At 41.7% G+C, this 16,642-nt stretch overlaps 1 protein-coding gene across 1 annotated transcript in view; it reads left to right on the top strand.

Moving 5' to 3' along the window:
- Positions 1-16,642, top strand: part of TRPM5 (transient receptor potential cation channel subfamily M member 5) — a 71,338-nt gene that overhangs the window by 29,764 nt on the left and 24,932 nt on the right. The window contains 9 exon segments of the mRNA XM_074956665.1: positions 2,232-2,296; positions 5,264-5,455; positions 6,849-6,951; positions 9,200-9,318; positions 9,958-10,308; positions 11,433-11,564; positions 12,409-12,532; positions 15,180-15,325; positions 16,484-16,596. Coding sequence (XP_074812766.1) covers positions 2,232-2,296; positions 5,264-5,455; positions 6,849-6,951; positions 9,200-9,318; positions 9,958-10,308; positions 11,433-11,564; positions 12,409-12,532; positions 15,180-15,325; positions 16,484-16,596 — 1,345 coding nt within the window.

Below are 16,642 nucleotides of genomic sequence, written 5' to 3'. Positions count from 1 at the left end.
TGTTAACTAAACTCCAAATTCTGCCCTCAATGCGGCTGCATTGACTATCAGAGAATAGGAGTACTTGTGGCACCTTAGAGACTAACAAATTTATTTGAGCATAAGCTTTCGTGGGCTACAGCCCACTTCATCGGATGCATAGAATGGAACATATAGTAAGAATATGTTAGTCTCTAAGGTGCCACAAGTATATATATTCTTACTATATGTTCCATTCTATGCATCCGATGAAGTGGGCTGTAGCCCACGAAATCTTATGCTCAAATAAATTTGTTAGTCTCTAAGGTGCCACAAGTACTCCCGTTCTTTTTGCGGATACAAACTAACACAGCTGCTACTCTGAAACCTCACAGGGAATGAGAATGAGCCTAAAGAATGTTTGTTAAGGGTGATGATATTCATACAGGAAAGAACCCAGTTTGACTCAAATCTCAGGCTGAGTTTGCAGGGCTGGCATTTAGAAATAACCTCTTTTTACTTGTAAACTAAGCAAGAGTCACTTTGCAGACTAGAATTTTATTTTAAAGACAAATAGCAAAAACATGTCACACGGTACAAGACAAAGTCACAACTGACCCCACTGTATGTCATCTTCATGCTCCAGCTGAGTTCTGTGTTAGTTCTGTCACCACCTGCACTGGTTATTCTGGGATATCGCATGGAGAGGGAATTGGTGATTTATACATTATTTCAGGCAACCTAATAATAAAAAAAGATAAATAAATAAAAGATGTTTAAAAATCACTTGATCCAAATACTCCTCTTCCCCTTGCAATTTATTGGTGCATTCATCACTTGACTCTACAGAGGGTTTTTTATTTTGTTTTGTTTTTTTTTTGGTGGGAGCCACTTTTGTTAGACATACTTGCAGGCCCATTTGAAATGCACTTGGTAGATTTTACAGTATGAACTGCAGTTGTGCTATCTCTAGAAATAAATGCAGCAGCTGTTGGGGAACTGTGAAGGATGACTACTTCAGCTTTTTTGCATCCTGCTGTGAAAATGGTTAAAAATTCATGTCTGCAGACTTTTAAATGGTCAAAGTTATTGCATCATGTAAAGTTGCATCACACTGTAGGCTGATGTGAAGCAACCTAACAGAACATTAAGAAAGAAATGTATGGTTGATTCTGGCTCAGATCTGAGTCATCTGTCCTTAACAGAATTACATAGTCCTCTCATTCATATCACTTTTCCATTTATTTTCCCTTTTCCTACATTCTGTCTTCACATTTTTCTGCATAGTTTAGTCCCAGATCCGGCAAACATATACTGACATGATTAACTTGATGCACATGACTTATCTCATGTGATGGCTCCACATCAGGAGAGATGGTCAAAATTACAATTTTTCAATGAAAAAAACATTTTTCTCAAAAATTCAGTGTTTTTTAACAATACCACTCGTCAAAACTTCCCACTATAAAAAGTTCTAGTTGAAAGTTTGAAGTACATTTTTTAAAAATTAAAACCAAAAAACAGCTTTATGCATCTATAATGGTAAGCGTGTGCATAGATGCAGTGAGGAGTCTGGCTACAGAGAGCTCCCTTCAGGACTGGGAGCCCAACATCTGCTCAGAGGCTATGGATCAGAAAGTTAAGGAGGATCACCCTAATTCCATATGAAGCATTCATGATCCTATTGGAAACAGAGGAACAGCCACCACCATCTTGTTTTTCTAGCATCTAGGACACTGACAGCTTTTTAAGTCAGGACAAGTGGACAATAGTTAGAATCCATTTGCTGTGTATGTTCTAATTGTATTCAACCTAGCATTCCAAATACTGGTTCTCCCAGGGCCTCGCCATCCATCCTAGGTACTTAGGTGGCACTCATCACGGTAGTATGGGTGCCACCTCAGAGTCATTAACACCTCACAGTCATTAATGCATTTATCCTCACAACATGCCTGTGAGGTGGGCAGGGCTATTATTCCTGTTTTACAGACAGGTGCACAAAGACACTAACTGATTGTCCAAGGTCACACAGGAAGTCTGTGGCACAGCAAGGAATTGAACCCTTGTCCCAAGCCCGTGGCTAACACGCTAACCACTGGAGCTTTTCACAGCCTTTGCTGTCAACCATCCTATTGCCTGTGTTCTCAGGGTCCATTGCTCTTGTTTCAGCCCATGGACAATATGATGGCACAATGCTTTCCAGAAGATGGCAGCAACACATCATCATCTTTATGAATGTTAGGAATGTAAACATTTTCTCATCTATTTCACAGGAACAGGTAGCATTGAAATCCCTGTGCTTTGTTTACTGGTAAATGGAGGACCAAAAACACTTGAGGTAAGAAGCTACTTGTGATATTTAAAAATTCATTCTAAAAATACCCCAAGGAGGTAAACAAATCCATGTTTTGTAACTGTCAAATATTAAATAAAATTCACTTAGCAGAACGTTTTGCTGGGTGCCAACTACAAATCCAAGTAGTAAGATATTATACAATTTGTATAACAGTTAATTTTTTTGTACTAAAAAATTAAAAATTCAACTTATATGCATTAGCTTCATCAGTACATCCTTTGCTGCAAGAAATAGTGCAGTTTGAACAAATTCAACAGAAATATTGCTTAGTTTTAAAAGTATCCTCAGATCACTTAAGTTTCCTATCTGACTACACATCTAGTTAACACCGTAGAAAGTAAGCAGTGGAAATCTGAAAAAAAATCTGGTGAATTAGAAATAATAGCCATTACTTACAAAGCAAGTAAAAACAGATTATCCAGGCATAGGTGCTGGAACTAGAGGTGCTCCCACACCCGTGGGCTTGGAGTGGTTTCCATCATATACAGGGTCTACAGTTTGGTTCAATAGCTCTCAGCATCCCCACTATACAAATTGTTCCAGCACCCCTGTAGCCAGGCAGCTTTTCCTGGCAATGATCAGACATTGCATATTCAATGCTGCCTCTCAGAACTCAGGGAAACACAATGGCAGATTTGCAGTGCTATGAGACCAGTATGTTCTGGTCTCATAGCATCATATTTCCACCAGATCTTCTCTTTATGGAACAGTGGGCTCAGTGCGGTACACTGCCAACTCTGTCTTAGCAGCGTTTGTAAATTGACCCGAAGATTCAGCTTTGATCTTTTCCCCAGCAGCTCCACACATTATGTTTGGAAACAGACTTTCTAGCTGGGTGACACAGTTTTTCTTCAATTTCCATTTTATCTTCACTGACTTCCTGCATAACAGACCATAGAATTTCACCCAGTAATTCCTACGTTGAGCCCAACAGATTGTTTGAACTAGAGCATCTCAATTTAATAAGACAGCCAGCCTTGATTTAAAGATTCCAAGTGATGGAGGATCTACCAGACACTTTGTAAATCTGTTGCAGTGGTGAATGACCCTCACTTTTTTTTTTTTGAAAGCAAAAAGCCAGCCAGTTAGCTATAAAATCCCCCTTAGTAGTTGTTCTCTACTTGCTTTACCTGTAAAGGGTTAAAAAATCTCTCTGGATGGGTAAAAGGAAGGGAGTGGGCACCTAACCAAAAGGGACAATGGGAAGGCTAGAACTTTTTAAAATTGGGGGGGAAAAACTTCCCCTTTGTTTGTCTGTGTTGTTCTCCTGGAGGAGAGACAGGGCTGGAACTATGCCGTAAGAAGCTTTGGGCCAGGTATGAAAAATCATTAGATCATACCTAGAAACTTCTCATTTAAAGCCCCAGAAATGTAAGTAGATCAGGAAATGTCTAGGAAGACGCGATTAGGTTTATTTCTTTATGACTTGTGGATTCCTCTGTGGTAACCCCAGGTGCTTTCGTTTTGCTTGTAACCTTTAAGCTGGACCTCAAAAAAGCTATTCTCGATTCTTAATTTTTGTATTTGCTCTTTTGAAATCTAGCAATAGCCTGAGTTGTCAGATTTTTTTTCTTTTTTTTTTTAAATAAAAATTTATCTTTTTTAAGGACAGGATTGGAGTTATGTGTCCTAAGAGGTTTGTGCACATGTTGTTTAATTAGCTGGTAGCAACAGCTGATTTCCTTTGTTTTTCTTTCTCAGCTCTTCCCGGTGGGTGGGGGGAAGAAAGGGTTTGAGGGTACCCCATAGGAAGGAATTCTGAGGGGAACATTCCTGGGTCCTCAAAGGGGTTTTTGCACTTGGATGGGTAGATGCTGCCACCACCCAAGGTCAGAGAAAAGCTGTAAGCTTGGAAGTTTAATATAAGCCTGGAGTGGCCAGTATTAATTTTTAAAAATCCTTGCGAGACCCCACCTTCTGCACTCAAAGTGCCGAAGTGGGGAATCAGCCTTGGCGGTGTGTCTTTGCCTTGTTTCCTATTTGAACTTTTCTTGTTTCAATTTCCAGCCACAGGATTTTGTTAAGCCCTTATCTGTTACATTAAAGTACCCTCAAGTATCCAAGATCTTCACTCCATATACACTGATCAAGTCAACTCTTAACCTTCTCTTTTATAAGCTAAATATGGCAGCAATTCCTGCATGGTTGCTGTTGCTGTTGAAAGCCTTGCAGTGCAAACCTATTGATCTTCTTTTGAAATCTTTAGAGAACAAGACTGGGAGATCAAGAAAAGACTGGATGGTGTTGCTCTGGGCTCACCTATGTGCTGGGAATGAATAGCCGATTGTTGTTTTTAACATCACTATCACTTGTAGACAATCATGTATGTCAGGGATTCTCATGTGTTTTTTTTTAAGTGCAGGAGGAGAGCTGGCACTGAGGTCTGAACATCTAATGAGATTGTCACATACCCCACAATATAAAATGGCTGGTAATGAATTACCATTATTTCAGCTAGGATAATATGGTTATAAACCTCTAAAGGATACAACTTCTGTGGCCTCCCCTGCACCTCATTGTGATTACATGGCTCTTCCCATCTACTGATATTGTGAAACTCAGCATAAAGGCCACTCTTGGTGGATGTTTTCAGCAGCCTTCTTAAAAACTTCCAGTTGCCAGGTTTCATAGCTGATGCTGAGTAGCCAGATGTAGTGTTCCCTCAAGAAATTTCTGCTTTACAGAACTTGCAGTCAACCTCAGCAGGATTACTGTGCCTCACTGAGGAGTTCCCATGGAATGCTTCTCTTTTTCTTGCGAATTCTGGCCCCAAGATTAAAAAAATGGGGATTTTACATCAAGCTACCAGAGAGTGAATGTTTTTAAACCTTGGTTACCCAAATCAGGATGCTTAGCTAGCTGGGAAGAGAATGGTGGAACAGGGTATAGTTAAGTGGCAATCTTTGTCTTTCCATAATTGCATTCTAAAATGTATTTTTAAAACCACAGAGAATTTGCAGGGGCTTGGAAAACTCTGCTCCCTGGCTTATCTTAGCAGGATCTGGGGGTACAGCTGACATCTTAGCTGCAGTAGTGAATGAGCCACAGCTTATTGTGCCACAAGTTGTTGAAAAGCAACTTAAAGAGAAATTCCCTACGGAAAACTTTTTATGGAAGGACATTCTCCAGTTGACAGCAACAGTAAGTGAACTGGTTTAATATACTAAATGTATCACACTCTCAAACTCTGATATTTGTACTTGAGGTAGTTCATCTGGTACCCACTGCCCATATTCAGAATGGCTGGGAGGCTGCTCAAAAATATGCTAGAGAGATACAAATGCTCTGAGATTAATGGCACACAAAAAGGTATCTGAGATCAGAATCAGGCATTCAATTGAGAGCATACTTATTTTGGCTTAGTAATTCAGTTGAACACTTAGGGCTCTATCCTCCACTAAATAGTTTCTGCAAGTAACAGCCACTGCATGGGACCCCCACCGTCCTTCTGGAGGACGAGACACATGATTCAAGCTCTGCAGCTGCAGACGTTCTGCAGCTGTGGAAGACGAGACCCAATTCATGACCTGCAGCTGCCGAGTGGAAGCCTAGATTCTGGATGTGTGTGAATGGACCATTGCTTCTCACCACTCCTTTTTACTCCCACCATCCCCATTCTTTTCCAACAGCAACAATGACAGTTACTCTTAAAAATAAACTTAAAAAAAAAAAGAATAAAACCCACAAGGCATATAAATTCATAGATCAGAGGGACAATTTCACTGTTCTGCTTGCAGGGACAGTGAGCTTTACAATCAAGATGTGGGGGATAGTATGTACTTCAATGTTCTTTCCCAAATAAACTAGTAAGTGTATAAATCAGCTGAATCTGATCTTCAGATCACCTTCTCTACTGTAATCCACAGTTTTAAAGTTCTACATGTCTGTCCTGTCAGGCAGAAGCTTGCTAGGGCATCATCACCATAGGATGCATGCAGTAGCATAATGTCTTAAAGTCTTGGTAGCAGCACTGTAGGAAACTCGAGAGGCAAAGAAGCTCAGGGGAGGAGGAAAAGAAAGCATTTTGTTGACCCGCTGACTGCATATCAACATGTGATAGCTTTTCCACAGAGCAATTTTAGAGATTGTGGCCTTAAAGAAAGGAAAGAGCTAATGGGAGGAAAGATGGCAAGTCATGGAATGGAAGGGTAGAATGGTTAAAACCCACTGCACTATATGTACGAGCTATAGAACTGCTGTGATCAGTCTAGAATGGGAGAGAAGAAGGGTCTTGTATTTACTGCACTGGAACTCAGGGTTGGGAACAGAATCATCTTTCCTGTTCCAGACTTGCTGTGGGACCTTTTCGGCAAGACCCTTGTTCTCTCTGTGCCTCCGTTCCCCCATCTGTAAAATTGGGATAAAAATTTCTCCCTTCCTTCCACACAATCTGCCTTTTTTATTTAAGATGTGAGCTCTTTGGGGCAAGGAGTGTATGCATGTATGTATGTCAACTCAGCAGGGGCCTCTAGGCCTAACTATAATAACAGTAATGATAGGATGAAGAATAAAACCATTTGTTTCAACCCCATAGATTCAGAACATTGTTTCCCAGCAGCATCTTTTAACAGTGCACAGTTTTGAGCAAGAAGGTTCAGATGAATTAGACACAGTCATTTTGAAAGCTTTGGTCAAAGGTAAGAATCTCTTTTGGCTGGTCTTTATAGTTACTAGATCTGTTAACTCTATATTTGAGATTTGCTCCCATTTTGTTTTCTAACCTGGGATTATCTGCATGATAATTTTCAGTGTTCATCCCTGAGAGCTAACTGTGCCTGTGTTTTGCTCCACCAAGTGCACTTTGTATGTACTAAGAGGTCAGGAGACTACGATGTTAAGACTAGAGTGAGAGGGAGCATTTTTAGAATATATTTTAAATTTGAAATGACAAAATTTGGCCAGAAAGTGAATTATGAAAAAGTCAAGCTTCCAATGTGAAACAGTAAAATCCCTAAGTGTCTGATCCAAAACCCACTGAAATATATACAAAGGCTCTCATTTACTTCAGTAGGCTTTAGGTCAGACCTTCAATGCTAATAATAGCATGATAAAGAAAGTCTCCCACTCAACAAAAAAAAATGTATTAAAAAAACTTATATTTCAGTTTTTTCAAAATACTCTAATGGAAGAAATAGACAAGCCAACTCTCTCACTCATAAAACAATCTGTTCAGATGAGTTTGTTTCAAATGATGGGGGTTATTTTTGTAGCTACATATTTTAAATGGAAGGGTTTTTCATTTAAATTTAGATGGACAAGGAGTTACAGTTTGAGGGAGGTTAAATTATATAAGAAGTTAAGGGAAAGATGGTGAATTACCACAAGCCTTAAATAAGGGGCAGTTCATAATGGCACTGCTCCAGGAACAGGCCAGAGGCCAACCTGTGCCTCAGGCTCACAACTGGGTCTCCAGTGGAAAAGTACAGTAGTCTGCACCCCTTCCCCCCTCCCCCATTTCCATGGCACAGTTTACCAGCTCCCCCTCCTTACCTGCTTAGAAACACTCGCGGGCACATGGCAGACAATTGAGTCAAGGAGGCTCTACCCACTCTCAGCCTACCTGGAGGGGAAGGGACAGCTCAATGGAAGCTGCTTTCCCTCCCATGGGGCAAGCCGTGATGTGGGTAGTCTAAGTCTACACAAGGGAGCAGGGCATTTTACATACCCATGCCTCTTTGCATGAGCACTTAAAAGCAAGCCACAATCTCATTCTAAATTAACTATACAGTTTAGTCTGAGCAAAATCTTCCTACAAACTCTGTGCAATCAGGATGCTCTGCACGATGGGTGAATGGCACGAACATCCAAAAAGCTGGGATGTGGTTTTTACACCGATGTTCAAATGGAGGAAAAAAACACAAACCAAAAATTCACTTATAAACATGCTATTGCCTCCATTTGGAGCCAAAAACACTCTTCCAATAAGGAAACAGTTACACAAAATTAATGTGATAATCCAGTGGCACAAATAGCAGCTTTCATCAAAGAAAAGCCTGATCAATTTTCACATGCAGGACTTGGGTTCCGTATTTACAAAAATCTCGTTTCCACTAACTCAGACCAATAGTAAAATGGCAACAATGGCCAGGGAAACAGAGAACTAATATCAAGTGTATCTTATTCTTGAAGACAGGAGCAAGCAAAGTGGGCAGCTTGATCAGTGTTCCTGTTTGATGTACAGTCTTCAGCTTGCTTGTAGATGATGCAACAGGGACAATTGGGTATAGGTTTTATCAGATCACACTAGATGTGGTGGAATTTTTTTATGTAATGCTCGCTATCATATTGTATAGTATATTAACTGATCCATGGTTGCTGTTCATGCCTCTTAGAAATAATAGGCTATGGAGGAACTGAAACGTGTTGGTGATTGTATATTCTGATTAAAGACACTTTAAGAAGCCACACATCAAACTCAGCTTCCATAGAGAAGCTTCCAGTTTTACGACAAGAAGCCTGCACTCTCTCTTCTGAAAGATTTCTATAGTAGCATTGCCATCCATTGCAGTTTGTGTTGGATCATCCCAGATTCAACATGGGGAGGGAGGGGTTCCATATCCTGTGAGTTAATATATTAAAAAATTCCCAAACATACCCTCTTCTGAAGAACATGATTCAGTTTAAAGGCCCAAGAACATGTGTGAGAGAGATTTTTGGCTAGAAAACAACATTCAAAATGTGAGGTGGATGTAAACTTTCAGACCACTGTCTGTCCAGTAAGGGGGAAAAATAAAAGTGTGAGGGATTTCCATGTAGGTAACCCGCAAATCTGGTATAACTGAACAAGAGGTCTCATTATAGTCACACTTTGATTAAACTTTATGTAACGTCCAATTTAACGTAGAGTCAACCGCTGAATGTATGTGTGTTTCCTGTTTTTGGCAGCCTGTAAAAGTCACAGTCAGGAAGCTCAGGAATACCTGGATGAACTGAAGCTGGCAGTGGCCTGGAATAGAGTGGACATAGCTAAAAGTGAAATATTCAATGGAGACGTGGAATGGAAGGTACCAGACTCTACTTGCTCAGATTGTAGTTGCATAAATCCTATCGTGGACAGACAAGATTTTCATGTAGCTTGTGAAACATACCCAATCAGTAGTACTAGAAACTAAAGCCCTCTCTTATTCCCCATGTAAGCACAGGAAGTGGCAATGCGCCTTGTCCTCACACTGCCTCTGTCTTTCTTGACTACAGAGGATTATATCTAAAGAGCCACGGAAAATTCAGCTGCCGTACCCCTTCTGTCTTTGGCTACTGCACCGAAACTGCCAACAGCCCTTCGGGCATCCTTTTGTTTTTGTATTTGTTTGTATTTGTCTAGCAACTAGCAGAATGGGGTCCTGGTCCATGACGGGCTCTTACACACTGCCGCATTACAAATATACGTACAATAGTAACAGGGTGCCCATAAATACTAATTGTGATGGAGTTTTTCCATTATGCACACACTTATGCTCAAAGACCTGATATGAGGCCATTCTTTCATTTCACATCAGTCTGGTGGTAGCAAATTTCAATGAGTGCTGATCTGGTCTGGATTTAAACAGTGGGTGAAAGTCTAATTTCCCAACCCTAATCCCCCATGGCTTTCAGCAGTACTCGTAAAATAGAAATATTCCCTTTTGTGTTTCATGGAAATCTAGTCCTGTGACCTAGAGGAAGTGATGATGGATGCTCTGGTGAATGATAAGCCAGAATTTGTAAAGTTATTTATCGACAATGGGGCCAACATGTATGACTTCCTGACGTACAGCCGGCTTCAGAGACTCTACTGCTCTATCTCTCGGAAATGCCTCCTCTATGCACTTCTGCTGAAGAAACATGAAGAAAGCAGGCTGACACTAGCAGGGATCACGGGTCAACAACATAAGGAAATGATGGACGTCTGCCCGCTCTTTAGCCTCCATGAAGTTTCTAGAGTTCTCAAGGATTTTCTTCATGATGCATGTAAAGGTTTCTATCAAGAGGTCAAGCCAGGAAGCAAGAAGAAATCTGTGAGTTACAGTTAAGATTCACATATTAAACCGCTGTTCTCTCTGTTTTCTGATTTTATTTACAGCTGTCCAGCATTTTGAAAATGAGGGCAGGGCAGAGAACTGGAGAAACTAGACAATTTTGTCTTTTCTTCAACCAGCTATAAAATTCGTTAAAATGTTTTGAATCTTCCAATTTTTAATTTTTGACTAAAAAAAGGGAGGGATTTTTTGCAAACATTTTGTGATTCCTCTTTATGCCCCCATCCCTCCCTCCCACCCACTACAAGGTATTGTATCTTGAATTAAGTTCAAAGTGTGGGGGTGGATTCATAGAAGGGAATGCAGGGATTCAAAAAATATGATCAGTGATTCAGGTTTATCAGCAATTCTGTAGGTCTCAGATCGCTAAACTACAAATTCTAGCAGAATTTCAAGTAGATATGCCAGCAACTTCCCAGTTCTTTTATGGATGGGGGAACAAAAATAGCTAACAGACCTTGTCCACCCCAATTTCAGCATGATTATTTATATAGACTAAATCCTCAAAATATTTGAAGAATAAACTGCATTTTATTTTAACCTATTCTTCATGTGAGGTAAGAAGCAGTGAGGCTGAGCAGCTGGTGCTTGGACTAAAAAAAGAAGGAGCACTCCAGCGCTCATTCTTGTTGCGTACAGGTTTGAGACTGGTTTTATGTTTAAATAAAAATACCTTTTGTTGGTTTACCCTGAAACTGAGTTCTTTGCCCCAGTTATGCAGACCCTGGTATAATTCAAGTCCAGTTTAGATGAGCTAATCACAGGGGGTTTTTTTGGATGATATTACACACAGAGGGTGAAATCCTTGCTCCAGTGAAATCAATGGGAGTTTTGCCATAGACTTCAGTGTGGCCAGGATTTCACCCCAAATGTTCTCACACATATTAGGTTGTATCCTGGATACAAGGCCCCTTTGATTCAGTATACAGAATGAATTAATTACTTCTTGATCCTAAGGAAAATCAAAAGGATTTGAAAGTTCCTCACACTGCTGATTTGCTGCTTGGATCATGTAGTTGGCACAGACATATCTGACAATATATTAAAAATATAAAATGAAATTATAAAATCAGATTTTAAGTTTTTCTAAAAATGTATTTTAGGATAAAACAAATGCAAAACGATTACCTGGGCTCCTGGATATGAACCAGAAGAGTGAGAATCCCTGGAGGGATTTATTTTTATGGGCAGTACTTCAAAACCGGCACAAGATGGCGAACTATTTCTGGGCTATGGTAAGCTTCAAAATATTACTACTTTAGGCCACTTATTAGCCATTTGTTTTAGATCTGAAATATTAGTATATTCAGTCTTGCAGTTATGAAGTTAAGATATATATGTTTGTCCTTCAAGACATGAGATATGACTTTTATGGAGTCTTTCACCTCTGAATTGCTTTAGTGTGAATGTAGCTCAGGCTGGTAGTGGCCAAAAGTTACATAAACATGGTGTGAGCCACAGCTGGTATAAATCAATGCAGCTTCATTGGTTTCCATTAAGCTCTGCTGATTAACACAATATGAGCATCTGGCCCTTGATTTTAATCACTGTCTTCTGGGTAGTCAGTGACCCTTTACCTCTGACTCACATTTTGTTCCTTTTCCAGTGGGTTAATTGTGTGTTTGGTTTTCGCACCATGGGGAAGGTGGAGGCACAACAGCATACCCATTACTCGTGCTCTGCATCTGTGAGGAAATGTGTTTCTCTGTTTCCACCAGTCACTCTTCTCCTCTTGGCCCTTCCCTGCTGTCTGACAGTCAGAGCCCTTTAAAGGGTCTCCAGCTGGGTTCCCAACCATGGAGATGACCCCAAAAATCACTAGTCTGAAAGAGGTACTAGAACTACAATTCCCATGAGGCACTGCAACAGCATTTCCAAATCAAGTAATTCAGCCCAAGTTTTCTGTTGCTTGTATTTCTGCCGCCTACCCAAACAAACCAAAACAAACAAACAAAAAAACTTAAAGTTTTCCACAGAATCCCCTCCCCATTTTTCAACCAGCTCTAACGGTGACATTCCCATCATTCAGAATCATTAATATTTATCGTAGGCTGCCCCCATCCCCTTTCCATTTTCTAGGGACAAGAAGGTGTAGCTGCAGCTTTGGCAGCTTGTAAGATTCTCAAGGACATGTCCCGACTGGAGACAGAGGCTGAAGTAGCCCGTAGGATGAAAGAAGCCAAGTATGATCAGCTCGCTCTGGGTAAGCAACCGCAGTCTTTAAGATCATTATCAAATATTTAAGATGTGAATGGCACTGGAAGACCAGCTAGCAAAAAACATCTTAAAGTAATAACAGACACGCTCCTATGAGTACCCCAACCCTTTTGAAGCTTTGCCAATCCCAAGCATTCAGATATCACAAGTCAGAACCACCTCCCTCCCCGCCAAAATCACAAGAGTAATGTATAAATTATAAGATTTTAAACCATTATTTTTGCTCTACCCTGTGATTTTTAAGGCTTTAGAGGAAACTGGCCAGCCCCAATTTAAGTGGGGCCATTTCAGGTTCAAAGTACTCTCTGAAATACACACACAAAAATGCAGGACCCCTGCTGGGCGCTTGAAGTGGGTACACCCACTAGCCCCTCCTAATGTCCGGGATGGGGAAGCTGCCTCTCCCTTCTAACCCTGGCTTTATCATTGTGTCTCTGTCTCTCTAAATCATGGTCCCAAGGCCCTCACAAAATTAGACTCTCAAGATTTCCAGTGCTTGCTGGTGTTGCCCAAGCTGAAAATACCGTAAGAAGATCCTCTCTCACTGCATTTTGATAACTTAAAGCTCCTGATCCTAGACTAAAGCAGGAAGTACAGAGGTGTGTGGAAGTGGCAGATGAAATAAAGAGGTAGCTGAAACACTTTCAAACCTCAAAAAAGCTTTAAGTATAGATTTGGAAGTCTATTCGATAGCTTGGGTCAGTTCATTATTCAAACCAGTTCAAGCGCCCTGTAGATTTACTCCCCAGCCTTGTGGCAGCTGCATAGATGCCAAGGCAAAGATTTTGAACACGTGAAACCAACCAGCTTGCTAGATTTTAATTTAACATTCCAAATGGCAGCCAGAATTAAAATAATCACCATCAAGGATACACGACAGATCCCAGCAAAAGCCAGGACCGGATTAAGCAATCCAGGGCCCTAGGCACACCCTGGCACACAATGTTCCCCATGGCTTTGACCTTCTAGTTGCGGCATTGATGGCAGGGGCACCGCCTGCCAAAGAGGCAGTGCCATAGGGAGACGTGTCCCTTCCTTCAGCAGCATCTGTGGTGGCAGCAGGGGAAAGATAAGTGTGGCATCACATGGGTCCCCTGGAACTTCCGCCAGCAGCTGGGTTTGTCTGACAGGGGGTGAGCCAGGTCTGCTGCACTCTTCTCCTCCACAGAGTTCTCTGTTAGGTGGTGTTGGCAGGGCCCTAGAGCAACAAGGCTTTGGCTGCATCTACACTTGGATCTGGGGGTGTGATTTGCAGGTTGCGTAGATGTACTGGCACTAGCTCTGCTTGAGCCAGCACAACAAAAATAGCACCATAACCCCAGTAGCCTGGGCAGTGGTGGCGGCCTGGGCTAGCCATGCCAAGTGAAAACCTGCCCAGACCCCTTTGGTACGTACTGCGGGCAGCTAGTCTTTGAGGCTATTGCCTGTGCTATCATAGTTACACTACTGTTTTTAGTGTGTTCAGTTGAGTGCTAGCATGAGCACGGTCAGGCAAACATCACTGTATCCATTTACACAAGGGTCACATTTTCAAGGTTGCCTTTGCAACCGTGAGGGCTAGACATTTTTTTGTTTCTAAAATCAGAACAGAGACTCTGGTGCAATCACATGAATGCTGGAGTCCTAGACAAAGGACTGTAGGGCCACTGAAATCAATGAAAGTCTTTCGATTAACTTCATTGGCCTGGGATCAGACCAACAGTGCCTAGAAGTCTTAATCTGGTCCTGACAACGATATGTACTTCAGTGAGCATATTCAAGGGATGCTGCAAAATAAACTCATATCAAACTATAGAAAGGCAACTTCAAAAAACAGTGACATTGCAAAGCCAAAGTGATTGCGGTGATGAAGGCTGGGACAGGAAATGCTCTAGAGTGGTGGGTGGGGGGAAGGGGATGAGAGATGAGTAGAGTGACAGACACAGTAACCAACCCAGACACAATGAGCACACTGTGACTTACTTCTGCTGGTGCGCCCATTGCCATAGCAACCAAGCACTAAGACCAAAGGCCAGCTCCTGTTAAAGAATTTTGCCCTAAAAGGGCCAATGTTGGTGTGCAACATGTCTGTGGCTTGAAACCATGGTTAGTTGGGTAAGGCCTGATATTGAGCACCCTCGTTTCCCTTGGATTACCCATGGGAGTGGACGGCGCTTGGCACCTTGAAGAATCAGGTTCTTCAGTGTGTAAGAAAACCTACCAGAGTTTGGTTTGTGCTGGATACTGCATTAAATTCTGCATATGAAGTGGCTTCACAGTTGGGCCTTTAATGTGTATTTGTGTGCTTGTAAAAGGGGCTTTTATGTCATCTGTGGAAGAATTGAGGGACAATATATCAATAAAAAGTCAAATAGGTGTGAAAAAAATTAAACAGACTAAAGGTTGAGAAGAAATCATGTAGTCAAGAAAGGGGCAATGAATGGGCACCTAAGGGGGATGAACGATTTCTGCAATAGCTTTTTGTAAACACTTACATTTAAGGAGACATTTTCAAAATCATTTTTACCACAATTCCCTGAATACTGACTCTTTTCCCAAGAGAAATATACAAGTTCTCTCTCCTGCCCCAGTGTGTATGCACAGATGTATTTTCCATGACAGACCCACAGCTCTACATTTCCTTCGCTTGGCAGAGCTATTCAGTGAATGCTATCACAACAGTGAGGAACGAGCTTTTGCTTTACTGGTGAGGAAAAACCAATACTGGAGCAAAACCACCTGTCTCCACTTGGCTACGGAAGCAGACGCTAAGTCTTTCTTTGCACATGATGGTGTCCAGGTGAGCAAAATGCAAGGAGATTCCCTTGTGACTTTCTAGGGGCAGGATTGTACTTTTAGGCACAGCCCTGAACAAAAGAGGAGTTCATGGATAAACTGCAACCCCCCAGGAAATTCCTCCAGTGCTCCCCTGAAGCAACAGGAGATGGGAGTATTCTACTGCAGTGCATTACTCACCTCCTTGTGTCCAGTCAGGCCATCAGTGGAGAAGAGGTCAAAGCTCTGGCTCCACCCACTCTCTGCTTTCTCCCACCCACTTGCTCACAGAAGAGCGCTGGGAATGCATCTGCTATTCTCCATTTCACAACTGAAGCCAGGATCTGAGCGGATTGAATGAAGCTGTACAGAGGTGTGGGGTGACTCCATCACATGGCTAGTTAGGCCAAACAAAGTTTCCTCATGACGAAGTTAACTCGAATTATAACTCGGGATGCCTATTTTGGTTGGACATATTCCTGGAGGTTTCATCACATGACATAATCTTTAATGAAAGATTATTTTTTAATTCCTGGAGACTTCAGGGCAATCCTAGAGTGCTGATAACCCTAATTATAACTTATGCGTTACCCTTAACTTGAGGTCCTGTCCACCCACAAAACCAATAAGTGAAATGTGGTGATGCTTTTATCTCAAGTTTGCTGCCCATCAGGGTGTGTCGGCTACAACTCATCAGCCCAACTCATCAGCGGCTGTCACAATCACTCTGTAGCATGGACACAGGCTAGCTCCGCTCCAGTGCTGCTAAGTCCTCCAATGTCTTCCTACAATCCCCCATCCTGTCCCTTCCCCACATGTGCCCAGAAAGGAGATACATTCTCCTGCAGTTTGCTGTGAAAGAATTCATAGATCAGATCAGCTTACTGCCGCGCAAAGAACCATGGGATATGTCCCCCGAAGTCTTAGTGCCATACATGAACAAGAGCCGTGCCAGCATGGACACGGCTGCTTTCCCTTGGGCTAGGTTATCTTGAGAGGAGTAAGAGAATGTTGACAACTGGAGTTAACTCTGCAGTGAAGACATGCCCACAATCTAGTTTTAGATAGTGTTTCTTGTCCCACCCTTCAAGATTCCACAGAAGAAAAACGTGATTTAGCTGCACGTTCACTTGCTTTGTGTCAAAGCCAGGCTTACTTTCTGTTCTTTTTCTTTGACTTTCAGGCCTTCTTGACAAAAATCTGGTGGGGAGACATGTCAACAAGCACGCCAATCCTGAAGTTAATCTGCGGATTCTGGTGTCCTCTTCTAATCTACACTAATCTAATAGCATTCAGGTATAAACAAAACGTGTGTGTGTGTAAAAGCTGCCCCGGAGGGTGG

Source organism: Natator depressus, chromosome 6, assembly GCF_965152275.1.
Source record: "Natator depressus isolate rNatDep1 chromosome 6, rNatDep2.hap1, whole genome shotgun sequence".
NCBI classification, from domain to species: Eukaryota; Metazoa; Chordata; order Testudines; family Cheloniidae; genus Natator; species Natator depressus.
This window is presented reverse-complemented; position numbering and strand designations above follow the sequence as displayed.